Source organism: Eretmochelys imbricata, chromosome 21 (genome assembly GCF_965152235.1).
Source record: "Eretmochelys imbricata isolate rEreImb1 chromosome 21, rEreImb1.hap1, whole genome shotgun sequence".
Taxonomy (NCBI): domain Eukaryota; kingdom Metazoa; phylum Chordata; order Testudines; family Cheloniidae; genus Eretmochelys; species Eretmochelys imbricata.
This window is the reverse complement of record NC_135592.1, coordinates 12,085,117-12,112,251: the sequence shown is the minus strand read 5'-3', so window position 1 is coordinate 12,112,251 and position 27,135 is coordinate 12,085,117. Positions and strand designations below refer to the sequence as shown.

At 53.1% G+C, this 27,135-nt stretch overlaps 1 protein-coding gene across 1 annotated transcript; it reads left to right on the top strand.

Annotated features, from left to right (window-relative positions):
- Positions 1-2,110: 2,110 nt before the first annotated feature.
- Positions 2,111-21,885, top strand: LOC144278227 (chemokine-like protein TAFA-5). The gene is made up of 4 exons (XM_077839449.1): positions 2,111-2,270; positions 12,649-12,801; positions 14,764-14,891; positions 21,723-21,885. Exons 1-4 carry the CDS (start codon positions 2,111-2,113, stop codon positions 21,729-21,731), a joined length of 450 nt encoding a protein of 149 aa, XP_077695575.1. The 3' UTR covers positions 21,732-21,885.
- The last annotated feature ends 5,250 nt before the right edge of the window (positions 21,886-27,135 follow it).

Below are 27,135 nucleotides of genomic sequence, written 5' to 3'. Positions count from 1 at the left end.
ATGTATCAATTTCCCCCAAATCAAAGGAGAGGGCTGAGAAGGTGTGTGTGGGGGGGGAGGTCAGCGGAGGTTAAAACTGGAGCTGCCCGAGGTAATGAACTAGCTCCCGTCCCTGTGATTGAATGGGGAGAGCACAGAATCTGGGGCACTAGACAGAGGGTGGGAGGCTGGTACCAGTTCTCCATCGGTGCCAGGGATGAGATGGACTCCCCGTCACCTTCCCCGCCCAGATCCAGGTCCCAATTTGGGGGGGTGTTCAGACCTGGAGGATTGGTCCAGCCCATTATAAAGATAGGAGTCCATTTGGATTCAGATCCAGGTTTGGGGGCTAGGGACTGGGCTAGGAGTTTTGTTCAAGCCCATCTCCAGATTTGTACCTTTCTCTCTCTTGCCTTGTTTTCTGGGAACTGGGGCCTTACATCCCATCAAGACCTAAGTCAGGCAGCTGTGGTGAGCGTGTGGGGTCTCAGCCAAGAGGCCCTGCCATTCAGGACCCTAGCATACCCTGCCTCCCTCAGCACCGTGACCAAGTAGTCTGGAGCTCTGCGACACAAAAAAACCCACAGGTGCCCCAGAAGCGGTCACACAGCAGCCACCCCCCCACAGCCAGAGAGCTGGACTAGACGGGTATCGCTGCCGGCTTGCAGCGTCTCCACCTGCGAAGCCTGGGCACCACAACAGCAGCCCCAGCAGAGGGCTGGGGTGTCCCAACCCCCTTCTCCCCCCCCACCAGCGCTGGGCGTCCCTGCACCTCGCCCCCCCCCCGCAGCGCTGGGCGTCCCAGCACCTCCCCCCCCCCCGCAGCGCTGGGCGTCCCAGACCCCTCTCAGGGCTGGGCGTCCCAGCACCTCCCCAGCGCTGGACATCCCAGCCCCTCCCCCGGGCATCCCCCGATCTCCCCCCCCCCCCAGCGCTGGACATCCCAGCCCCTCCCCCGGGCATCCCCCGATCTCCCTCCCCCCCAGCGCTGGGCGTCCCAGCCCCTCCCCCGGGCATCCCCCGATCTCCCCCCCCCCCCCAGCGCTGGACATCCCAGCCCCTCCCCCGGGCATCCCCCGATCTCCCCCCCCCAGCGCTGGGCGTCCCAGCCCCTCCCCTGAGCATCCCCCGATCTCCCCCCCCCCAGCGCTGGGCGTCCCAGCCCCAAGCCGCTCACCCCTGCGAGGCTGCATCCCAGCCGCGGGCTCCCTCTCTGGCCGGGCTGGAGCGGAGAAATGCTGCCGGGGCCCCCCCCCGGCCGGACGCGGCGAGGCTGCGGCAGCTCGGGCCGGGCGGCTGCAGGGGGCGCTGCAGCGCGGGCCCTTCCCGGGGGCGGGGGGGGAGCTCGGGCTCCCGGGAGCCGCCGCCGCCGCGCGCCGAGAAACTTTCCCCTGCGCCGGGCGCCGCCGGGCCACGGCTCCGCAGGGGGAGGGGAGGCAGCCCCCGGGGGGGCTCCTTGCACGGCCGGGGGGGGACGGAGGCTCTGCCGGAGCCGCGGGGGATGCTCGGAGGAGGGAGGAGCGGCCGCGGGTCCCCCCCACCCGCAGCTGGCTGCAGAGACGCCACCGCTCCTAGCCGTGGGGCGCGGGGTTGCAGCAGCACCGGGGGGGGGGGGTGCAATCCACAGGCTGCAGCGAGCTGACACCCCAAGAGGAGGAGGAGGGGGGCCAGTGGGAGGGGGGGCTTTGTGGCAAGTCTCAGCTTGCAGGGCCGGGGGGGGGCACCTACCGGGGCTGATTCCCCCCCCCCCAGCTGCGCTTCCCGGGATTCCCCTGCCGCTTGCTGAGCTGAGCCGGGGTGGCGGGGGCTGTTGGCTCCTGGGTACCCGCCACAGGTTCGCGAGCCTAGTCCCGGGCAGCGAGCTTGGCGCCCCCCGGCCGGGAAGGACCCCCCGCCCCGCGGAGCTAGTCACATTGCCACGGTGCAGCCGGGGGGAAGGGGGGGGGGGATCTGCTAGCCCTCCCCATCCCTGCCATGAACCCTCCTGCTGCCCGCCTCGCTCCCTGCCCAGCTGCAGGAGGGAAGCGCACAGCTGCTGCGGGCGGTGCCGGAGAGGGAATTACCGCTCGGCTTTCGCCTGGCAAACTGCACCCAGCCGGGGGGAGATACTAGCCGCCGCTCTGCGGGCTGAATGCAAAGGAGCTGCCCAGGGATCCGGGCTCCCTCCGGCCCCCGCCGGGCAGCAGAGGCGTTTGGCCCCCAGAGAGAAGCCGGGTGGACGGGCTGCATCTTCTGGCTACTTTCACCAGCTGGAAGACACTGGGCTTTGGAAAAAACCCAGCCCGCTGTGGGTGAGAGTCTGACCCTGCCTGGACCAGGAGCACAGGACGCTGTGACAAGGAGCCACCCTCGAGAGGGGCATATCCCCCCCCTCCCGCACGTGGGGTCCCCCTGCGAGGCTGGGATGTGGTGACCCGGGTACTAAAGGAACCAGCCTGTGCCCCCCTGGAGCTGCAGCTCTCCTGCGTGGCTGCAGCTTTTCTCCTGCTCAGAGGGGCTGGGACTAGGGGGGCTGCCGCCCCCCCTTGCTTGGCGTGGTTTCCATCATATCCAGGGTTGACAGTTTGGTTCAACAGCTCTCGGCCCCCCCCCCCCAAATGACTCCAGCCCTCCTGCTCTGAAGGGAATGCAGCTACTCCCCAGTCATGCTGGGCTGCCCTGTGCCAGGTGGAAACGTCCCTGGTAGTTGGATTTAGAGGGGACCCTGCAGCGTGAGAGGGGGGTCCAGCCCTGCCTCCCCGCCCCCCTCCCAGCCCACTCAGGATGCTGGCCGGCTGGAGAGAGCTCTCTGCAGGGATTGGTGCCACGCTTTGCTTCCTCCTCTTCTTCTGGCTCTTGTATTCTCAGCCGCCTAAGGAAGGTAAAGTCTCCGCTGTATCATACTCCTGCCAAGGCTGCTGGCTTGTGCCAGCCGGGGCAAGGGGGGGAGGGTTTAAAGGGGTTGTGTCCCCTTCTGCCACATGCCACCCCAGAGAGCCTGCGTCAGAGCCATCTGGTGCCATGCAACCAGCAGGGATCCCCCTCCTCTCTGAGATTTTGCATCGCAGAGGTAGCATCGCCTGCTGGAGGGGCTGGGGGAAAACTTTTCAGCAAGGGCTCCCCATAGGAGAAGAGGTTCAGTCTCCCACTGGACTCAGTCTTTGGCTGCCAGGTGCCTGGACTGGTTTTCAAATTGAGAGGTGCTGGCCTGCGGTAGGGGGAGGATTCACCTCTGTGAACTGGGAGTCCGGGGGACTGATAAGCCTTGCGAGCTGAGCCGTTCAGCAAGGAAACTGGGGCTGCCCTTCCTTCCCGAGGCTGCTGGGAGTGCGTGGTGCACTGGGTCAAATGGAGGTAGGTCAGAGCTGGCCCAAGAGATGGGGCTGCCTCTCCTCCCTGTTACCAGCTGCTAAATCACATTAGAAAGAGCATGAGATACAGTCAGTACTTCCCTAATGTGTCCTCTCCATGCAAGGCAATTGCGGTGTCATCCAGTGGGAAGGGAAGGGGTTTGCGCCATCATGATTGGGGATCTGCCCATAGGACAGTCTCTCCCTTAAGATGTGAGGATACCCTGGGGAAAAGTTTGCTCTAGGGTCTGAAGCATAGGACTGGGAGTTAGGAAGTCTGGGTTCAACCCTTGGCTCTGCCACAGACTTTCTGTGGGACCTTGGGCAAGTCACTTAGTCCCTCTCTGCCTTGGTTTCCCATCTGTGAACTGGAGATCATTGTACCTCTGTTTACTGAGGATTCTTTATTAACAGGGGTAAAGCACTTAGGTGAAAGGTGCTACAAAGTGCAAAATATTATTTCCACGGGGGGCTGGTGCTGTTATATTTACATGGGATAAATTAAAATAAGCAGCCTGGAGAATGAACTCTCTTTAATTGTACAGAGTCCCATATAGTGTGGATTGCAGCTTGGGTGCCCAGGGTGACTCTTCTGCCAGACAAGGGGGATGGAGGGAGAGAAGTGAAAGTAGAACAGAGAAAGGAAAACTGCCAGGTTAAAAAACCAACCAACCCTGAAGAGCACTGTCAGTTTCCCTTTTTCTCCAGACTGGGGGGTGCTGTATGTTTCACAGTGACTGAACTTTGTCTAGTTCAGTGTCCCACTTTCCAATGTTGTCCCAGCTGGTTTCCAGAAGGCTCTTGGGGATGGCCAGGCATGTATATTGGATGAGAGCTGGAATCTCTCCCTCCATTGTCTTTTGATGGTATCTCATGCAGTACGGATCCTTTTTATAGCTGAATGAAATTCACTTCTAACTCTGCTTGGTCTGTACCCAAATTGCTGCCAACATGGGGGAGGAGAGTTTCACACATGACCCAAGGAAAGACAGTGGGAAATTGGAAGAGAAGCTGTTAAAATGGCATGGGAATTGGGGTGAAAAATCGCTGAGAACACCCCCCTTTTGTGGGGCTCAATCCTGTGGGAGTGCTGCATCCCTTGACCTAGGGACGTGATGGAATTTCCATCCTTGGAGGTTTTTAAGGCCTGGTTTGACAAAGCCCTGCCTGGGATGATTTAGTTGGGGATTGGTCCTGCTCTGAGCAGGGGGTTGGACTAGATGACCTCCTAGGGTCTCTTCCAACCCTAATCTTCTATGATTCTGCATGAATTGAGGTTGCTTGGCACCTCAAAGGACAGGCCCCGTGCTACGTAACTGATTTGCTGTTCAATCTTCTCCTCCGCTTTCTTGCTGCTAATTTGCCGCGTGACTGCCGGGGCTGGCAGCAACCTGAATAAACCATGCCAAGACGCTTGCTCGCCCCCTGAATCGACACCGTTACGCTGAGCGCTTCAGCAAGCCTGCCACGTCTCCCTCCCCTCCAGAGGCTGCGCTTGCAAATGAGGACGTGAGAGGAGCGTTGCTGAGCCATGTGGATCCATAAATAATGCCACAATTACCAACTGTAACTAAACATTTATGCAATAATTCAAATGATGCAGCATTACTCAGCCAAGCAAGAGACAAGTTCAAGCCTGGCCTTGGGCATGGAAGAGGCTAGAACTGCTAAAGCATCAGCTGGGGTTGGCAGAGCTGTAAGATAGAACAGCTAGAGGGTGCAATGCTCCTGACTCCACAGCACCCCCTGCTGGGCAATTTGTAAAGCAGCTGGGAACTACTAGTCATTATTCATCCTTGTTAGAGGTAAGGGGCTACCCCAGATTGCAAATGTCAGAGGAAAGGAACCCCAGTTTCCTTCTGGTTTAAGATATTAAACCAGAAAGCCCTGCTTAACAAATGGGTAGAGAGAAGGCCTAGTGAGAGTCAGCACAATCTAGCTGCCTGAACCAGGAAATCCTAAATTCAAACCTCAGCTCTGCCATTAACTCACTGGGTGGGTTTGAGGAAATCATGTGACCTTTCTGGGCCAAATTTATGCTCGGAGTTACACAGGTGTAAATCCAGAGTAACTTCAGGGGAGTCACTTCTGATTCACTGTGGAGTAAGTGAGAATTTGGCCCTCTCTCAGTTTGACATGCGTGTGTTTTAGTTGCTCTCGTCTGTACAATGGAGACGGGTGCACTTAACTAGATCAGATGTGGTTTGGGAGGATCAATCAGTTAATGTTCTCTAGGCAAGTGCTAAGTATAATGCTCAGATGTGTGTGCGTGTGGCTGGGTGCATGCCTGGGCCCTGGTGGAGGGGGAAGTAGTTTCCAGTCATTTCAAGGGGGAGTTCTGATTTAAAAACCAGTGGCACAAAAAGACACCCCCCTGCCCCAGCTGGGTAACTGGAGGGCATAGAATTTGAATGGCTCTGAGCAAATTTTGAAATGAACACCCCCTTGAGCAGAAAAATTTCAGAGAGACCCTAACATGTTCAGAGCCGTGATTCTCAGTGCCCTTGCCCTGCTTGAGAGTTTCTTCTCATACCGCTTCTGATGGAAGCAAACAACTCAGAGCAGTTCTCTTGCATTCCTTGTGGCGTGCAGTTGTGTATGAGTGCAGAGCTGGTAGCGCCCGCTCCTTTAGAAGGAGGATTTAGTTTGGATTCATATTAGCTGCCTTCCAAGCTGCCCTCATTCTTGTGCTGGAGCATTTTGCAACGTGTGACTCATAAAATCTCCTCCAGACATTATTGAAATTGCCCATTGTCCAAATGGCCACAGCTAATTTTTGCATTGTATGTGTGGGCAGGGGGAATGGTGCATCTCTCTGGTGCAGATCCCAGAGACTCCCAAGGCATATCCCAAGCCAAACCATAATCCCTGCTGAATCAATGGCAAATCTCCCACTGATTTCATTGGAACAAGCATTTGGCCCAGAGGATGCCTGGCTGTGGACAGCAGAGGCTTCAAAGCTACCAAGCACTAGGCCAAACATGGCTCACACTGGAGCTGCCTATAAAAACACTTGTGACTGCCTGTAGCAGCCTGTAGGGTTGCATCTTCAGCAGTGACCCTGCCTGCACCCAGCAGAGGCTGGGAATGATGGCTGAAGCCCCTAATACTCATCCACAGACTCCCTTTTTAACAGATTCTCCCCGGTGACTGGTCTGTGCATTTTTAAAAATTTGGTAATGACGAGGGACGGTCAGTGTTATTGACCCATCACTTAGGAATGGTCCATGGGGTGCACATCTCAGCCCAGTGAATTTTTCCTGCTCCTGTCTCTCTCCACGTGGTGCTTTTCTCTGTCTAATACAGACTGGGGCTCCTGAAGACGTCTTGCTCTTGTCACCCGAGGAGAGGAGAAGAAAACGCCCTGTCTCTTCAGTGCTATTTTCAAGGGGCTGATTGAGAGAGGAGCTAGAAGCAGGAGCCTGGCTGTTTTAAATCTAGGAACACTGAATGCCAGGCACACAATTCATCTCAATGTAATGAGAGGGATAGCGGTGTGTTAAATAATTGCCCCAAGGAATGGAGGCTTTGGATTCATAGCCAAGTGCAAACTGCAGCTGTCCATTGGCATTTGTCAGTGTTGCCTTTGATGGGCATTTAAAACCAATGTTGACTCAGTTACCCAGAACTTCCAGGGGATGAACTCCCCCGCTCTTCCACTTTAAATGCCAAGTTTAATAGCCTGGGTCCATTGAACTCAGCGGGTGTTTTGCCACTGACTTTCCTCTGGAGCACCATTTCACCCCACAGCTGTACTGAAAGCCTTTTGCAGCATTGGGAACTGTATGTACATAGCTCCCAGGGCTTGGTAGAAGGCTGGGTGTCCATCCAGACCTCAGAAGCACAGATGGTAGGGGAGGCATCCATGACACGGTCTCTCTGTTAAACGGAACTGGGAGTAAACTTGGCTTGAATAATGGTTCCAGCTAAACTGGTTTCTAAGCTGATTTAGCTGATGGGAGTGGATGGAGTCAATGTGTGTTTGAAAACCATGCTAGCTAGTTATCTATCCATCCATGGCAATTGCTCTAACACTTGAGCATCCAGGCAGTGGACAGGCATACAGTCTGAGCTGGATGGCTTATTCCCTTGAGCAGGAGGCTGGTCCAAAGAGACACTGCTTCATGTCTTCAAGTCTCATCCTGTGCTCCAAGCAGAGTGAATTCCACAGTGCCTGACCCCGGCACGTTTCAAACTGGGCCCAGCATTGAAACCAAGCAGCCTGCAGTTCAGGGGAGAGCCAGGTGGAGCAGAGCACGGGCCCACAGGGGTTTCTGGCCAGCTGGAGCATTTAAGAGAGTCAGGCCTGATCACATCAATCTAGAGAGTCTGCCCTGAGGGGCAGGGCACTTGCTCTGTGGAAATGTGGCTGCACTGGTGAGACAGGCTGTCCAGGAATCCGGAAACTCACCGTTGTGCAGAGAGCCTGGCACAGGTATAGCATTGTAGGTTTTTGGCTGGCTTTCATCCGGAAGAAGCGCTGGGTGGGGCTGGAAGAGACGAGACAGTGAGTCCAATCAAGCTCTCCAGGCCTTCCTCACTTGTCTTCAATGGAGTCCCTCCTGTTTTACTCCCGTTAGTGGGAGCAGGAGCCACCTCAGCATTCGTCAGGACAACAGGGAAGCTCCAGCCGGCGGGCCACACAAGACTAACAAAGCAGTCGCATCCCAGTTACTCAGCAGGACTGCAGGGCAAAGCTATTGCTGAAGAAAGAAGTGGCTATATTTTCAGATCAATTAAAAAAAGAAAAAAGACTAAGGATAAATACATTAAAAGGCTGTGAGACGCTCAGACACTATTGTTATGTGAGGCCAGATGGGGACCATAGATTTAAGAATCAAAGAAGTTCTGAAAGCTTTGTAACGTTTTGCCCTCCGTTTACTATGAATTAAGGGCCTGATTCTGTGATGTGACAAGTGCCCAACTCCTGTTCACTTGAGCAGGAGCTGAAGATGCTCAGCACTTTGTAGGATAGGTCCCCAAATTGCTGAAGGTTATTATTGAAATGTAAACATATTTAGAAAATATTTTCAATGTTTTTTTTTTTGTATTTCCTGATGACCCAGATCTGCTTTTGGGTCTAGAATTCAGCTCCAGCGCTTGGAGGTGTTAAGATTTGACAGTTCACTGGTTCGGTCCATTCCACAGACAGCCCATTTGGATCAGAGTTTAGCTCTTGCTTTCGACACAGTCGCCCCAAATGCTTGGGAACTGAATTATAGAATCTTAGGATTGGAAGGGACCTCAGGAGGTCATCTAGTCCAACCCCCTGCTCAAAGCAGGGCCTATCCCCAACTAAATCATCCCAGCCAGGGCTTTGTCAAGCCTGACCTTAAAAACTTCTAAGGAAGGAGATTCCACCACCTCCCTAAGTAACCCATTCCAGTGCTTCACCACCGTCCTAGTGAAAAAGTTTTTCCTAATATGCAACCTAAACCTCCCCCACTGCAACTTGAGACCATTGCTCCTCGTTCTGTCATCTGCTACCACTGAGAACAGCCTAGATCCATCCTCTTTGGAACCCCCTTTCAGGTAGTTGAAAGCAGTTATCAAATCCCCCCTCATTCTTCTCTTCTGCAGATTAAATAATCCCAGTTGAGACCCATCTCTAGCTATTGTAGGTACTTACATGGCCCGCATCACCATAACATCCAACTGCCTCACACTCTTTGAATAATCATATCTTGCTCTTCTGTAGCACTTGTGACAGAGTTGGGCCAGATGGCTATAGGAGAGTAATAGAAGTCAGATATATTAGCCCCAGGCTAAGTAGGTCCCTTTTCCCTGGGTAAGGTAACAGGGAAGGTTCCAGAACAATCAGGAACCTTCTGGAGACAATTAAGACAGGCTGATTAGAACACCTGAAGCCAATCAAGAAGCTGCTAGAATCAATTAAGGCACGCTAATCAGGGCACCTAAGTTTTAAAAAGGAGCTCACTTCAGTTTGTGGTGTGCGTGTGAGGAGCTGGGAGCAAGAGGCACTAGGAGCTGAGAGTGAGAACGCACACTGTTGGAGTACTGAGGTGTACAAGCATTATCAGACACCAGGAGGAAGGTCCTATGGTGAGGATAAAGAAGGTGTTGGAAGGAGGCCATGGGGGAAGTAGCCCAGGGAATTGTAGCTGTCACACAGCTGTTCCAGGAGGCATTCCAGACAGCTGCATTCCACAGGGCCCTGAGCTGGAACCCAGAGTAGAGGGTAGGCCTGGGTTCCCCCCAAATCCTCCCAACTCCTGGTCAGACACAGGAGGAGTCGACCTGGACTGTGGGTTCAGAAAAACGGCCAAGCTGAGGGCTGCTGTGAAGCTCCAAGGCGAGCAAATCCGCCAATAAGTGCAAGACCCACCAAGGTAGAGCAGGAACTTTGTCACACACCTTTCAACAGTAGATCTCAGAGTGCGTCACCATCTTTAATGTGTTTATCCTCACGCCCCTGGGAGGTAGGGCACTGCTACTATCCCCATTGTGCAGATGGGGAATCAAGGCACAGAGAAACTAAGACACGTAAGGATCAGAGCTTAACTCCCATTGAAGTCAGTGGGAATTAGGTGCCTAAATACCTTTGAGGATCTGGGCCTAAGTGACTTGCCCAAGGTCCCAAATGTCCTGGGTCCCTGGACAAAGCCCTGACCACTGCACCTCCTCATTCCTCCTGATAGCTAGCTTCCCAAAGTTTAAAAAGTCAACCAGAAAACCCCACAACACCCACCCCCCCAACAAACCATCTACTCATAGCAAAAAATAAACCCACCGAGTCTCAGAACCCAGATCAACAGACTTGGGCTCACGCTGCAGGGCTAAAAATAGCCATGTAGATGGTCAGGCTGGAGCCCCGGCTCCAAGACCCTCCCTGCTCACCAGGTTTCACAGCCGCAACTCCAGTCTGAGCCCAGATGTCTACACAGCTATTTTTAGCCCCGCAGTGCCAGCCTTGGGAGCCTGAGTCATTTGATCCGTGCTCTGAGACTCCTTGCCGCAGGGTTGGTTGGTTTTTTGTGTGCTGTGTAGACGTGCCCAAATGAAGGGCCTGATCCTGGAATCCTTCCTCATCAGGCCGTTCTCCACTGACTTCAGTGGTACAACTGTCATGAGGAATAAAGGACCGGGTCCTAATTAATCAAAACAAAGGCATAAAACAACACACTCGGAGGCAAGTCATACCTAACGAATGCCATTCTAATTGAAACATCTTACCCACCCACATCTACTTACTCAGATAACAAATCGCTTACTCTGGGAGAGTCCAGATTGAATTTATATATTACAGGCCAAATAAATAGGAAAAGGCTGCCAAATCCTTCCATATAAATCCCAGTGACCTCATATCTTTTCATCTGTGCAATTTGGAAAAAAATATGATGGGAAGCAAAAAATGTTTTTATTCAGCTAATAGGGCAAACGGCAACAGGTGGGGTTTTTCCCCCCTCATTTGAAGGAGCAGGACTGTCAGAAATAGAGAGATGCCACAGCTGCAGACTGTGCTTGCGAGGCGTTAAAGGGGCCTTGGCAGAATCAGTCACATTGCTGTGTAAGAGGTCTTGCCATGTTCTCCTGTTTGTAACCATCCATACATTTAAAGGGAAGGGGTTTCCTAACCCCGCATTAGTCAGAACAGCTTAGATCACTGGAACGGAAAGAGTTTTGGGAACCCTGTTATGCCTGTTGGATACCAGGGGCCAGATTCTGATCTCAGGTACAGCAGTGTAAATCCACTGAAGGCCGGATGCTGCTCTCACATCCCCTGGTGGAAATCTGGAGTAACTCCACTGCAGTTTGTGGGCTTCCAGCAGCGTAAAAGTGGCAGGAGGGAAGGATCAGGCCCAGTGAATGTACACTGGATCTCTGAGCCCCGATCCAAAGCCCACTGAAGCCAGTGGCTGTTTAGGTCACAGGGCTTTGAATTGAGCCCTACGTGAGAGCAGAATCCTGCCCCAGGTTTACAGTGGACTTGATTCTCTTCTTGCTTACACCAGTGTAAACCAGGAGTAACCCCATTGAAGTCAGAGTTACACCATTGCAACAGGGAGGGGAAACAGACCCAAGGTGCCTTGTGCATGTGCTGTGTATGGTACATTTCCAATCCACCTCTAGCAACAGGCCCTGAAGGTATGACCTTAATGGTAAAGAACGGGGGGCTGTGTTGGGCTAAAGAGCAAGAGTTGAGGGTTTCAGCTCCCGCCATGAGCTGCGGGTGGCAGCATGCTGCCGAACTACCCGAACACTTTAAACACCCTGCGTTGGGCCATGTTGGACTGCCTGCCTGCCTGCCCCTGCCCCTTGTCACAGGCTGCAGAGAGAGAGCGCAAGGGGAGCCAGACGGAGTATTTAAAAAGCTCTGAGATGATGCCGCTCACGTGCGGCTGCCTCTCACCCACCTGCCTGGCGGCATTCATGGGTTGACATCTGTTTCCCCGGGACCAAAATGTTAACAAGGACAGGCGCAGACCCTGTGCTCAGCTACAGGGGAACGCTCCGGGCTGAGCACGAGGAGGTGTGCTCCGGCTGAGTGCAGCCTTCCCCTTAGAGCAAGGAAGCCCAGACTGTCTTGCATGCAGCCCAGCCTTCCTGTCTGTGGGATTCATTCACGCTCCCTTTACAGATCAAAGGGCGGAGGAAGGGCGGCTTTAGGTACCGAGGAGTCTCCTCAGGCCAGGCAGACTGGGCCTTGCCCTATGCTGGGCTGGATTGGAGACCTTCTGAGCCTTGCCAGCTGCTGCAGTTTGGCTCAGTGTGCACCCAGCCTGCTGGCTTTGCCTTCCCGTCCCCATGTTACCAGCCCTCCCCCTGCACAGCGGTGCTAAGGGATCACCGTAGAGCTGTTCGAACGACTCCCCCTCCTCCCCTTGGGAGAAGGACCCTGCTTATGTTGTAAGCCACTCCCAGGCCCCACGGGACAGGAAAGGAGCTAAGGGAAGGTGCTCAGTGCCTGGCCAGGAGGGAGGTGAAAAGCGTTTTCTCTAGATTGGGCCATCTCCAGAGTTGTCCTGACTCAGGCTCCAGTCCCATGGAGGAACCGCTTCCACTGAACTCAACAGGGACTGCTGGAGTTGTACTTCTGAGGGGTTTAGTTCCTTTCACCGTGGGAGCATCAGGCTGTTAGCCCCTCTGAAAACCAGGCCCTAGCTGGCTCTGGTTGGGCTCCCAAGATATAGAGGCATCCAAAAATCAGTGGCTTCTTTTGATTCTGTTGGCCCAGAATACACAGCAAGTCAGTGACAGAGTAGGGCATAGGACCCAGCCGCCCTGACTCCCACCTCCCTGTTCTTGCTACTAGGGCTGTGCCCTGCCCCGACACTCTGACTGCGCAGCGGCTGCTGGATGTCCCCTTGTCTCATTGCAGGCAAGGAGCTGGAGGTGGGGATGTGTGAGATTACGGCGCTGAACAGAGACCTCAGCCACCCCAGGAGGATGATCGCCCGGCAGACAGCACGCTGTGCCTGCAGGAGAGGCCAAGTCGCGGGCACAATGAGGGCAAAACCTGCCTGCGTGGATGGTAAGAGAGCTCTGACTGCTCCAGAGAGCTACGGGCCAGGGCCATGGGGCTGCCTGTGGCTTCTTGGTTCACCATGGTCACTTGGGACTTCATGGTGACAGCAGCCACAGAACTCAGATCCTCCTGCTCCCAGAGGTGCTGAAACTAGGGGCAGGGCCGCACCCCCTGGCTTGAAGTGGTTTCCATCACATGCAGGGTTTACTGTTTAGTTCAATGACTCTCAGCCCCTGCCCCCAACTCTACAAATCATTCCGGCCTCCCTGCCTGCCCCGGAAACACAGGCCCCTATCATCACTGGGAGCAGCTAACTGTACAGGTGACATGACACACAGTCAAACTGTCCTGGGTGGGGTCCACGGTGACACACACGCACCTGCTCATTGAGAACACTCATGGTCCAGCAACGTCCAGCTGTATCAGGGTTTATATCTGTTGGTAGCAAGGTGGGGGGCAAGGGAGGAGAAGAACCCCCTCAGCATGGGGAAGTGGGGGTGCAAAGCTCTTCGGAAAATCTGGCCTGTTTGTGGGTGCTGAGCCCTTGAAAATCTGGCTCTGAACTCTGGGAAGTCCAGCTTCACAAGCGAACTCCTCTCCACTCCCAGGCACTGCATGAGTGCAGGGAGGCAGGAGCCATGCTGGGCAGAGTTCTGCAGAGAAAGCCACACTGATCCTTTCGGTGCCTGCCGGAAGCCTTGCCAGGCGGGAGCGTTGCTATGTCCTGCAGGTGTCAGGGGCCACGTGGCGCCCTGGTGAGGGAGGGACATGTCATCTCAGGTTGCTATGTGTAGGGAATGTGTCCCTCACAGGTGGCAGGTGTCCCTACGTGTGGGGAACACGAGAGGCTGCTCCAAGCCTCCGGCTTGCAGACGGCTGTTATCTACTGTTGGTAGGTGCTACAATGATACAGATTGTAACGTTCTGCATAAACTGTCGCTGACGGCCTCAATTCTCTCTCCCTTTCTCCTCTGCCCCTTTGACACATTTTATTTTACTCTTATTTTATCTCCTGGTCTCCTTGTTTTGGATAACTCAACCCTTCTTTCTACTCCCTTTGATTTTACTTTCCTTATTTGTTCCTGTTTAATCTTGTGCCCTCTCTCTCACCATTCATATCTACCTATCCATCCATATATACATCCATCCCTCCTTATATATACCCATCTTTCTTTCCCTATACACACCCATCTATCCATCCATCCCCATACATATCTGCCTGTCCATGTCTATATACACCCATCTATCCATCCCTCTATCCATCCATCCCTGTACATATCTGTCTCTCCGTCTATATACACACACACCTATCCATCCATCCCTCTATATACACATCTATCTATCCATCCATCCCCATACATGTCTGTCTCTCCATATCTATATACACACCCATCTATCTATCTATCCATCCATCTCTCTATATACACATCTATCCTCATACATATCTGTCTCTCCACATCTATATACACACACACACCTCTATCTATCCATCCATCTCTATATACATTTGTCTGTCCATCCCTATATACACCTTTCTGTCCATCCATCCCTATATACACCCATTTATGTATCCATCCATCGCTATATATACACCCATCTATCCATCCCCATACATATCTGTCTCTCCATTTCTATATACACCCATCTATCCATCCATCCATCTCTGTATATACACATCTGTCTCTCCATCCATCCCCATACACATCTGTCTCTCCATCCCAATATTATATCCATCCCTATATATACCTTTCTATCCATCCATCTCAATATAAACCCATCTGTTTATCCATCCATCCCCATATACATCTCTCTCCATCCCTATATATATATACACACACACACACACACACACCTTTCTATCCATCCCTATATACACCCATCTTTTTCCCCTACCTCTCTCTCTCTTTTCATAACCCTTCGAATTTCTCCCTCCCCATGCTCCGTGACCTCCCCCGCTCTATGTGGCAGCTCAGCTCATTGCCAGTAAGCAGTGGTGCGGGATGGAGCCCTGTGCGGAAGGGGAGCAGTGCACTTTGTTAATAAATCGTTCAGGCTGGAGCTGCACTCGACGATTGGGCCGAATAAAAACTGTCACAGTAAGTAACTCCTGCCTCCTGGCAACCAACCCGACAGATGGGAGTAGGAACCAGCCGGGGGTGGAGGGTGTCCTGGTTTGAAGGTATCTGGGGGGGGGGGGGGGGGGTTGGTGTTAGCTGAGAAAGAAAGTGAATCACTGGTCTGTCCATGGATGAGTGAGGATACCCCCCCCCCCCCATCAGCTCATGCATTTGGGAGCACTCCCAGTAAAACCGGAACTGCTCTGCCCAGAGAGCTATTCCAGGAACCAATCAGGACAGGCTATAAACATGTCTCCATAGGGCTGGATGCTCCTTTGCTGGAGAAACTGGTTTCACTGCCATTTCTTTACACCTCCTGTCACTCCCATTGCCTGATCTTAGCTTCAGTGGCTATGGGCATTTCCAGGCCTCTCCCCTCACAGTCAGCCCCAAGCATTCAAAGATCCTGAGGCAGGTGCCCGAAAATCATGAGATTGGCTTAAAAAGCACCATATTATCAATGGTCTGGATCCTCAAAAGTATTTAGGAGCCCAACTCCCAGTGATTCCAATGGGAGTTAAAGCTATTTAGGAGCCTAAAGATCTGGGCCTAGGTGCCTCGCAAATGAGCCTGTAAGGGGTGGGACAGGTCTGCATAATTGTTATCCCATCTTAGAGTGATGGGGAAACTGAGGCACAGAGCGGGGAAGTGACTGTGCATACGGATTCAGTGGCAGAGTCAGAATGAGAGCCGAGATCTCCAGCCTCCTAGGCCTGAATACTAACCACAAGACCGTCCCTCTCCTAGTATGAGTGTGTGTATGGGGAAGGTCAAGTCTTTAGGTATAGGGCGGGAAGGGGGAATATTTGCATGGCGGGAAAGGGACCTTGCTGTCTCTTACTCTAGACAGGCAGGCAGAGCACTGTGGTTGCTCCACGCAACGTGCACAGACCCCGACGGGAGAAACAGCCCCAAGAAACACAGACCTCTGGGCTGTGGGCTTTGATGGAAATTGCAATGAAATCCCAACCCGTGGTACTTTCCTTCCACTTGCCCTGAGAGCACAGGGAGGCAGCTGCTGGCACCTAAGGGAATCAGCTTTGCTAACCCAGGGAGAGAATAATAGATCCTGCAGGCCCTGCTCTCAAACCCAGCTCCATCCCCCAGGGAGAGGAGAAGGTCTAGTACCCACCTGCCAGCCCCCACTCACAGACTCCACTCAGCACTATCTCTGCCCCAGGGACGGGGTAAAGGGGAGGTGTCCCTTTGGTACAAGCCCTGGCCCTGCATTATCATAGAATGGACCCAGCTCGGTTCTGCCTTGTCCGATTACAAATGCATCACAGTTTTGTTTCTAGTGCAGCGAACTCAGGCAGCCTTCTGACTTCCCGAAGGAGAGGCCCTCTTCTCCACTGGGGCTGCCTGCCAGGCTCCCCCACCATGCCACAGGCTGCAGCCTGGAATAGGCCTGTACACATGCTGTCATTTTAAACGTCTGAAACCTGCAGACTTGTTCACAGCTGGTTTAGTGCCAGCCTCTCCCAGCACGGGGACTGTAAAGGAGGAGGCAAGAGCACTGGCTGTGGGGGAGGGCCCAACTACCACAGTCCCTGCCGTTCCCAGCAGGGGGCGCTGTCGGGCACGGGACAGCAGCAGTGCTGTGGAGGAGGGGAAGGGGGCATGCTTTTCCTAATGCCCACCGGAACTTTGGGGATATTTTAATAGGCTGGTGGGGAGTGGACAAGCCCGAGCTGCAAAACCTGGATCCAGATTTGGAACCCTTTCTGACTGCACACGTTGGGGGTGTTAAGATCGGTGGTTCTGTTCTGGCCTCTTCTAGATATGGGGGCCAGCTGTGAGGTTCAGACCTGGATCCAAGTTCAGATTCCAGGCACCTCCCAAGAATCTGGGGATGTCTGGATCCAGGGTTTGAGCTGGGGCCCATTCTGTCAGGCTGCTCGGCCTTTCCCTTCACAGACAGCCGAGAAAGACTGGAGCCCTGGTCTCTGCTGTGGGGAGGTCTGAGGGGACGCAGGTGGAGGAGGGTCTGTGTATCTTACATCTGAAGGCTGTTAAAGTGACACACTCCTGTAGCTGCATCCCCCAAACGAGCCCTCGGCTCCAGAAGCAGCTGCGTAGCTTCCCTCCGCGCGAGGCCCGGGAGTCTGCTCTGCAGTCAGCTCAGCCAGTGAATGACAATGAACGGGGAGCTGGATGCTGCTGGTGGGAGCCTCAGAAGTGCAGCGGGATATTTTATTAATGTCAGAGACATTAAGGTTTGGAGAAGAGCAAATTATGCTCCCCGCAGCACAGGGGAGACAGGCATGGCCAGGCCACGGCTGTTCATCTGGCAGGCAGGCAGCTGTGTGAGCACGGCTGTCCTGGCCTCTAGCTATCTCCACGTTATCGGTTTTGTCTCATGGCCCAGTGGGAGGGACCCTCTGTTGCACAGGGAGGAATGAGGGCTGGACAGAGCCTTTGCAGAAACCATGGCTCTCAGGCTGGTTTAGAATGAGGTGCCCATGCAAAGGGCTGACCTCTGGGCTCTGAAGTACAGTTTAGTTTCCTGTTTAGTTTCATAGGCACGGCTGCACTGGGTCCGACCAGGGGCCCATCTAGCCCAGTATCCTGTTGCCAACAGTGACCAGCACCTGCTGCTTCAAAGGAAGGTGCAAGAACCCTGTAATGGGCAGCTATGGGTAACCTGCATCATGTCTCCTCCTGAGATCAGTTTAAGCTATGAAGCATGAGGTTAGCCCTTCCAAAATGTTTGTGAGCAATAACTACGGTACACTAAATCTGGATATTCGTGGTATCTCTGTCAATGTCCAATCCTTTTGTTAATCCTGCTAAATTCTTAGCCTCAGTGACCTCATGTGGTAGTGAGTTCCACCATCAAATGATGTGCAAAATCATGAATCTAATTAGGTCTATCGGTGCGTGGTCAGGACCAGATTTGCAGCCTCAGGACTCTGTATCCATGGCTGGTGTCCCATCTAGGTCTGTGTGTGCTATCAGGGCTTTGCCTTGCAGGGTTGGGTTGCCAGCCCCAGCCCTGGTGATAGCAGGGGACTTGACCCAGGAGATCCCTTCCAGCCCCATCCCCCTATGACCATGGAGTCCTGCCTAAAAAGGATGGGACCCTTTGTATTGTCAGGGCATTATCTGCATGGTCAGGACAGAGTATCTGTATAAGGCTGAGCTCTGAGTCTGGATCAGGGTCTTTTCTGCAGTTAGAAAAGGAGTACTTGTGGCACCTTAGAGACTAACCAATTTGAGCATGAGCTTTCGTGAGCTACAGCTCACTTCATCGGATGCATACCATGGAAACTGCAGTAGACATTATATACACACAGAGACCATGGAACAATACCCCCTCCCACCCCACTGTCCTGCTGGTAATAGCTTATCTAAAGGCCCAACTTGATGATCACTTTAGATAAGCTATTACCAGCAGGACAGTGGGGTGGGAGGGGGTATTGTTCCATGGTCTCTGTGTGTATATAATGTCTACTGCAGTTTCCACGGTATGCATCCAGTGAAGTGAGCTGTAGCTCATGAAAGCTCATGCTCAAATAAATTGGTTAGTCTTTAAGGTGCCACAAGTACTCCTTTTCTTTTTGCAAAGACAGACTAACACGGCTGTTTTTCTGCAGTTGTCACTGGGTTTGGTTTTAGGATTGAAGCTGGTTCTGAGAGACTGGGGACCAGTGGAGAAGTCTGGGTATGGATGGAGCCCTGTCTGTAATGTCAGGACTCTTGTTCATGGGGGGTGGGTTCACTTCTGGGGAGCCGAGGCCTCGTCTAGAATATTGGGGCTCTGTTGGGCTGGGATCCCATCCTTCCATCCCTCTGACTCAGCCTGCAGTTCCCTGCATGTCTCTCTGGTGTGAGAACCTAGCGTGCAGCGTAAAAGGGTCCAGACTGTTCCAGAGAACAGCCAACTGCGTGCCATTTCCAGGCAGCGAAGGAAATATAAATCCACCCTGGGACGCTGGGAGTGGGAGCCAGGGGAGAGGAGCGGCACATTCGTACTGATCAGACACTGTCTCAGAACTGTCCTCCTGCTCCATTTGCACAGCCCTGTTTTGCATAATTAAATATTCAAATGCACTGGGCAGCGGTGTGGAATCTGCACATTTCTCCCCAGGAGTTGGGGGAAATGCAGAATCCTACTTGCTTTCTGGAGCGGAGAAACCTCCCCACCAGAGCAAATGGATCACAATAAACAGAAACACCCGCAACCTCTCTCCGGGAGGTCTGAAAGGGGCGGCACACCCCACCGCTCTTCCTCCAAACTCTGTGCCTCTTTGCCTGGGCCTTTCTTATTGACCCCCTTGAGATTCAGAGTTCATTCCTGTGGAGGAGCCCCTAATTCCTTCAGTGAGCCCAACCAGAAGTAGATCGGTACAGCAAAGATACTGGCTAGACCAGGCACTAACCATCCGGCTTAGGGAAGAGGTTCTTGATTGGAGGTCATGACCAGGTGTCAGGGGGATCATGACCACCTTGCCCTGCCCCTATTTATAAATCTCAGGGCTAGATTATTGAAAAGGGGGTTGCAATATGGAAAAGGTCGAGAACTACTGTGGCACAAGCCTGTGGACTGTGTGATGAGTTGGCTGGGTCTCAGTTCAGCAAGACTATCAGGGTCTTGAAAGACAAGTTTCTCAGAGGACAACCAGGGTAAAGCACCAGCCAGCTCTTGGGGACCTGAGATAGATTGCCACTTTGTTCCATGTGAAACTGATTTGCTGCTCCCAGCTTAATCTGCAGGAGACATTTGTGTGCAATACCACCATGCCGAGAGGGCCAGCTGGCAGCCCCAGCTCAGGAGATGCCCTGACCTAGATAGCAGGTCAGGGGAGAGCTACATTGGCAGGTCTTTCTGGGCGACTCTGCATAGAGCTGATTGTATAGCACAGCCAGACTCCTCGCTAGACCTTTGCTCCCAAGAGCATGACGTCATCTACAACCGTTTAAGAAATGGGGAGCTAAGATGAGGGCTCAGGGGGCTGGTATTCATTTCCAGTCCAGATAGTGCATCACCAAGAGCCATTGCCATCAGAAGATTATGTGCAATAAGCGGATGGTCTCACTCTAGTTCCTAGTGGACACACACTGTCATAACTGGCACCAAATGACAGGTCTCGGCAGAGGTGCCGGGGACTGACTGGATGGAGACTGAACTCCCATCTCTGGAGGTGGGGTCACCATGCCAGGGTTTAGGCCATGCTTGTACCTGTTCTAAAGATGTGGGACTTTGGCCCCACCCTAGATATGTTAATCGGGTGAAACCCATGGGGCGTTTTAGAAATGTAATAGGATTCTCTAGAAATTGCTGTAAAGCCCCATTGAAATGGGCCCAGAATGGCACTTCCTATAGCTTTTGGCATCATCCCTTTGAAGGGACAGAACCTTGTATTAGATTCTCCAGGATGGGTCAAGAAACTCTATGGAAAAGTGATCATTTCGTATTCTATCCTATGGGACTGCTCAATAAAGGGGCACCTCTCACCCCAATCATGTCTCCTCTGGGAGCTGCTCCCATGGGGAGAGCTGGCCCCAGAATTCCCAGTGTGTGTACACATGTAAACATATGCCTCTCTCCCCCCAGCTCCCATCTTCCTTCCTGTGTACAAAGGATCATAGAATGGTAGGACTGGAAGGGACCTCGAGAGGTCATCTAGTCCAGTCCCCTGCACTCGGGGCAGGACTAAGTATTATCTAGACCATCCCTGGCAGGTGCTTGTCTCATCTGTTCTTAAAAACCTCCAGTAACTGAGAAAGAGCTAAAGCCAAACTCATCCTGAGCCAGAGTCACCACCAAAAACACGCAAGCAGCTGCCATTGGCTGAAAGGGCAGGGCTGGAATGAGCCCTACTGCCCCCTTCTGCAGCTTTGATGCTAGCACACCACCATCCCATTGCCCTCCATCACCACCCTACCCCGGGAACCCCAGGATACCTGCCAGTGCCCACACAGTGACGGGGATACAGTGGGCCTCTCTGTGCCTCCCAGAACCACCTGGCTCCATGGAGCCCGCAGTGCTCAGTCCAAGTCAAAGCACCTCAGAAATTCAGCCTGAAGGAGGGGGCTGGTAGGCCTGTGGCGCTGGGAATGAGACAGAGTCACTCATCTCTTGGCTTCCCATTTACATCTGGCCTGGTGCCTGGGCTTTGCGCACCTAACACCCTGAGGCAGCGGCTCCTTCGACAGTCCCAGCCTCAGAGCGGTGGCCAGCCAAGGGCTGTTGTGTGGTGGCCTGGCTGCACTCAGGCCAGTGCAAAGTGCATGACCCAGAAGCTGCCCTCAGCGAGGCCAAGGACTGACCGGGGCAGGGAGGCCAACCTCCCCTCTCACCCCACCGGGCTGGGGTGGAGAGCTTGCCCCGTGGCACCTGCCCTGTGGCTAGACACAGGCATTCAAACTCCACACACACATTGTCCAGGGCTCTCTGCTCAGTGTCCCCCTCTGGATCCCCTGTTTGGACCCTGCACTCCCATCCCTGTGGGCTGACATGCCCCCCCCCCCACTCCGTACTCTGCTGATATCCAGGTTTGGGGTGTCTTTCTTCTCAGAGAGGGCAGAGGTTTGTTATGCACTAGGCTCTCCCCACCATCACAGGGTTGATAAAGACCCTTCCACAGTGTCAAGCTCACAGCACAGATACGATGCTCCGGGGTGGGGGTGGGGGGGGGAAGGGGCTAACTGAAGAGTGGGGACGCCCCAGGCAGGAGGCAGCAGATGGGCCTCTGGGTGCACAAACCCCTGTCCAGGGCCCCAACCTGCCCCAAAGCACCCAGGGCTGTTGGAGGCAGAGAAGGATTGGGGGGATTCACAGGCTCCCTGTGTGCTTTGTTTCCCCAGGTCTCCTGACAGCAGCAGCTGACGGCCCGAGCCTGGTGCCTCCACTCCTTGCTGCCGCAGCAGTATACCACCTTCCTGGGGCAAGGGGCCAGCCCCTCTGTCCACATCCCCGTGGGTTGGTCTCCTTGCAGCAGGGCCTGGCAAGTCTCTGCTCTGCACCACCTGGGCCAGGCGGCCTCGCTCTGTTGCCGGCTTGGATGATGCCAAACAGCTGGAAAGATGTCGGGTTTATCCCGATGGAATGGATTTCCGTTGTCCAGAGGGGTTTTAACTGAAATGCACCTTTCTGCAAACCTTTTAATTGTGAACAGAGGGAGCAGCCCCTTGGCACCCATAAAGAGTGGGCACATTTGCTGCGGCTGGCTCACTAGGCTGTGAGACCCAAGGAGAGATGGACGCCGGCTGATGTATAACCACAGCGGAGCTGAGAGGTGGGAAGCAAACTCTCTTGTATTTCTCCTCCCCTCCCAATCTCCAGAGGGCAAGAGGATGCAGCGGGGACAGCTCCGGAGAGAAGGTGCTAAGGTCATCTCATCTCTACCCCACTGGGTCACCTTCAGCCCTTTGGAAAGTCCGCTGAGGTGGTGTGGGGCTGTCTGAGCCAAGCCCTCACCCCACAACCAGCAGCACAGGTTCCTCACCAGCTGCTGTGAGTTGTTCCATAGGGAAACATTGATTTGATGAGTTTCTCTTCCCTTTCCATTTGCAACTTGTCCATCAGCAGCTCACAATTTCCCCAGGTTCATTCAGCGGCTCAGAACAAATGGCTAAATTATTCCTACGAATAAATTCTCAGCCTGTTGCCCAATTGCAGTCAATTCATCATTGGGTGGGGGTGGGGGGGAAGAATCTTTAATTTGAGTCATCTTCATTTGTTTTGATTGGTCCCATGGTGGTGTTTTGGGGCCCTGACTGGCCAAGCATCACTCTTGGTATGGAGTTACCTGTTCCGAACTGGGTTCCCATGAGAGCCTGCCAGCCTTCCCACCGATGTCCCTCAGTTGTTGTCGGCGGAGGGTAGCCTGGGGAGGTATTTGCCATGTGCATGGGCAGGAGGGAGAGAGAGGGTGGAGTGAGGACGTGCTGAGAGCCTGAGCTGTTGGGTTGGAAAGGCTTGTTTGCCTCACACTGGTCTGATCCCACAGTGGAAGTAAGAGGAAGGTCGGGGAGCCGGTCAGGGTGCTGGGGAAGCACTCAGGGCTTGACGTTGCAGCCTTGCCTAGACCAGGATTTGGGAGGTCTTGGCTAACTTGTGTTCACGGCCTGGTGCAGACAAGGCAGGATGCCTTTAACACATGTTGCATGGCTCATGTTAAAGCCTAGGTCAAGGCACCGGTGTAACATGTATTACAAGCACACTGCCTTGCCACACTAGGCTGTTAACAGGTTTCAGAGTAACAGCCGTGTTAATCTGTATTCGCAAAAAGAAAAGGAGGACTTGTGGCACCTTAGAGACTCACCAATTTATTTGAGCATAAGCTTTCTAAATTGGTTAGTCTAAGGTGCCACAAGTACTCCTTTTCTTTTTAGGCTGTTAACACCTTCCAAATCCTCATCTGGACAAGGCCTGAGAGGTGCTGAGTGCCTACAACCCACTCTGAAGCCAGTGGGAGCTGAAATTGCTTGTCACCTCTCAGGATCAGGCCCTTTCTGCTCTATAGAGAGTGCTTTATGGTGGTCAGAACTATACAGGTGGCAAAGAGATGGTCCGTGCCCCGGAGAGCTTATCCTTAGAGTGGAGCCTGAGCCAAAGCCGTGGGTGCAGACATCTCCGAGCTGTGGGCAAGTTTGGATCTCAGGGCTTGCATGTCCTTCTCCAAGGTACCAACAGGTACAAAGCCATCAACACACATGAAATGCATCTGGATAATAGTGCAGACAGGCCTTGCAGAACAGCCAGATCTGCCTGGGAGGAAGGAAGCCCATAGGAAAGGTCACTTGCAATGCAAGGGGACAACAAGGCAGAAGGCAGAGAGCAGGCCAAGGGGAGGCTGAGCAAGACCAACATGGATCAAAGTTTGCAGGAGTCCTTGAGGCACTGATTTAAACTAGGAGAGGCTTGATCCCTGCTGCCAGGGCATCTCTGAATGCTAGACAATGTCCAAGAGGGGTCTCACTCTGTCTCCAATACTGAGAGCCAACAGGCAGCCGGCTGGTGATTTACAGCATTTTCCTACCCCGGTTCCCAGAGTGTCTTTGTAGTTGGGGATTGCAGGGTGGGTCATGGGCTGGTTCCACTTTTCATTCCCTGCAGCCCAGCAGTATACTGGGGTGACCTGGCCCAGTCCTCTCTCACGTGGCATAAAGAGCTGGCTGCTGCTAGGGGGAAGATCCCCGTCCCTACAAGCCCTGCTCCATCATCTTGTAAATATTAACGGAGGTCCTTCTCCTCCCCATCTCGTTGTGAGTGGGACTCTGATCCATGGGATTTTTTCCACTGTAATAAGTTTCCAAAAAACTTGTGATGTCAACAATGTAAGGAAATAAAATTCTAACTTTATTAATCCGGTCAGACTCTTGTTTCCCTGGTGATGGTTTGCCCCCATCCCCACTGCGGCAGCGAGGGCAGGCTGGGGGAGAACAGGGGGATTGCCTCCTGGGAGTTCTTGGCAATGGCTTGGCAGGCTGCTACGTAACGGGCACGTCTCAAAAGGAATCAGCGGCGCGAGAGGGCCTGGCCCTGAGCCTGCAGTCTTTCCACAAGTAGGCAGAGTGAATGGGAAGCCCTACAGGGAACCTCTTGCTTCAGGTTTCACGGCCTGCCGACACGTGGCAACCACCACCTCCTAGTTCAGTGGCTTGCTCTGGTTTTCCGGACTTCGGGGGCAGAGTGCACCAACCCGAATGGAAGGCACTGGCCAGAAAACTGCAGCAGCTGCTCTGAGGCGCAAAAGCCAACTGCCGTCTCCTCCCCTTCACCTCACGTAGGTAGAGGGCTGGGTTTTCCGGAGGTCAAGCTTGAGGGAGTGGGATAGGCTTTTCTACAGCCCCATCTCCACTGGAGTATCTGAGCATCCTCCCCCATTAATTCATTTATCCCTCTAAGTCCCCCACAAGACAGGTAGGAAGTTGTGCTCCCCATGTACAGAGTGGGGAGGACAGGCCCAGAGAGACAAAGGGCCAGGTTTGTAGAGGAGCCCGGTGTGCTGGGTGCACAGCTGTGATGAAAATCCGGCCATAAGCCTCACCATGGAAGCTGAGCTCTTCGGAAAAAATCCAGGGTCAACTGTGGTAGCTGAGCTCTTGAGAACCTGCCCCTATTACACACAGTCAAGGTCCCCCCCCCCACACCCCATGAAGACAGGCAGGACTGGGAGTAAAGCCTCGAGTCCCCTTACAAAGCCATAAACACCTCCTCTTCCTTCTGTGCTAGGCTGCTGAACAGGTGCGGCTGGGGGTGGGTAGCAGCAAGCATGGTCCTTCCACAGCTCTCCGGGAGCAGGCCAGCGGTTAACGGAAGCTGCCTCCTTCTCTTTGTGGTGTGCTTCAGGTACACCGTGAACTCTCCTCTGACTGGGCAAGCCACCAAGGGAGCTGGGCGGGCAGCTAGCCAGCATCATTTAAATACCTGCCTTGTTCTACAGGGCTTCGTCATCCTCCCCCCAACCTCCACTGCAATCAGAGTTCAGAGAGTCAGTCTCCAAGGCACTAATTCATGTCTCCACCTAATTACCATTGATTGGATTTCCACCTACAACAGTCTCGGTCATGATCAGGGCACCATTCGGAGCAGTTCTACGTGAGGGTCTGTTAGAGAAGCAGCTTCAAACCAAGAGAGGCAATTTGCAGCCCAGCACAGAGCAGTTCAGAGAAGGAGCCTTTAATTATCCATAAAACACAGGATCGCAGGAGAACAGTGTCCCTCATCTGGAAAAGCAATATCTAGTGGTGTCTAGGCCCATGCCGGGCCTGATCCAAAGCCCAAAGTCACTGGGACTCTCCCCCTTGGCTTCAAGCTCTGGATCAGGCCCTCTCCTCTTTCCTCAGCTTCTCTGCTGAGACTGCTTCACAGTTATTTGTATCAGACTTGGAGTCCCACTCATGGACCAGGAGCCCCATTGTTCTAGGTGCTGTCCCTGCCCCCAAGGAGTTCACAGCCTAAGAGGATGTCCAGATGCTGTGGCCACCATGGTATTGCCCAGACAGCACCACTGTGGTCATTGATACCCCAATTAGTGCCAGCCCGGAGTTGGTTTGGTCAACGTACACATTTGTTCACTAGGAACTGGGCTGCCACCCCAATTTTTGACTGCCAACTGGTCCTCCCCAATGAGGTTATTTGAGTTACAAGGACATTCCTAGTTTAAGAGTAGCAGCCGGCTCACAAAAGCTTATGCTCAAATAAATTTGTTAGTCTCTAAGGTGCCACAAGTCCTCCTTTTCTTATTCCTAGTTTAGTAGCGCTTCTCTCCTTTGTAAAGCATTTTGAAGAGTATCTTTACGCTCGTTTCGCAGATGGGAAAAGCTAAGACACAAAGCAGTAACTAGCTTGTTAGAGGCTACACAACAGAACCAGAACCCAGCTCTCTGGAGAGCTAGGTAGGTGCTCTACCCACTGGGTTACACAGTTTCCTATCTTGCCTTTCCTGATGAGGTGCTGTTATTGTTACGGATGCCTTTTAGCCGTGGAGTAACTTGATAAGTTGTAATTTCATTACTTTGTTTTAAAAAAACCAAGCTTTTTTTAAATTTAATCATTTCATCCAAAAATGTCATCACAGAATTTAATACACAATTATCTATCTCGTCTAAGACTTAAATCAAGCTCATCTCCACGATCACCTTGCGAGAGTTTAAACATTTATTTAACATCTCTGAACTAAATATTTCCCAACTAGCCCCTAATCCAACTAATCACGAAGCACTCCACGGGATGGCAATAATGCCTTGTGTCCAGGAAGAGCCCAAAGTATTTTCATAAATAGAGAATCATATGGGAATCATCAACCTCTGAAATGCAGCCACCTCTGGGGTGGAGCTGTTTGACAATACCGCACAGCACCATTATACAGGACAGGAAGTGAAGGTTGTTCTACCCAAATGAAAAATGGCAGGGGAAGTTTTAGGAAGGTAGACTGTAATTACCCCCGCTGAAGGTAATTTGGTCAAGACGCAGGAATTTATGCCTCCCGCCTGGAATTATTAATGACCAGTAGTGCTCTTATAATGCATAACATCCAAAAGAGTCCACCTCTAGCAACACAGATGCCCCTGACATCATGCAGGGGGCATCAATTCAGTACTGAGCCAGAGACCGGCTTGAACCCCCTGCTATCACATCACTAATACAACTTCCTGCATCAGCCAGGAATCATAAAGGAAGCCAAGGACCCATATTTCAATATCACCACAGTTATGTATTTCCCTGAACCGGTGAATATTAGGCACCATAAAAACCAGCTGATTATAAATT

Excerpts from the sequence above, each read along its gene's own strand:
- LOC144278227 (XM_077839449.1), top strand. The coding sequence starts at position 2,111 with ATGCAAAGGAGCTGCCCAGGGATCCGGGCTCCCTCCGGCCCCCGCCGG. Across the intron at positions 2,271-12,648 it reads AAAAACCCAGCCCGCTGTGG|GCAAGGAGCTGGAGGTGGGG; the intron begins GTGAGAGTCTGA and ends GTCTCATTGCAG. Across the intron at positions 12,802-14,763 it reads AAAACCTGCCTGCGTGGATG|CTCAGCTCATTGCCAGTAAG; the intron begins GTAAGAGAGCTC and ends TCTATGTGGCAG.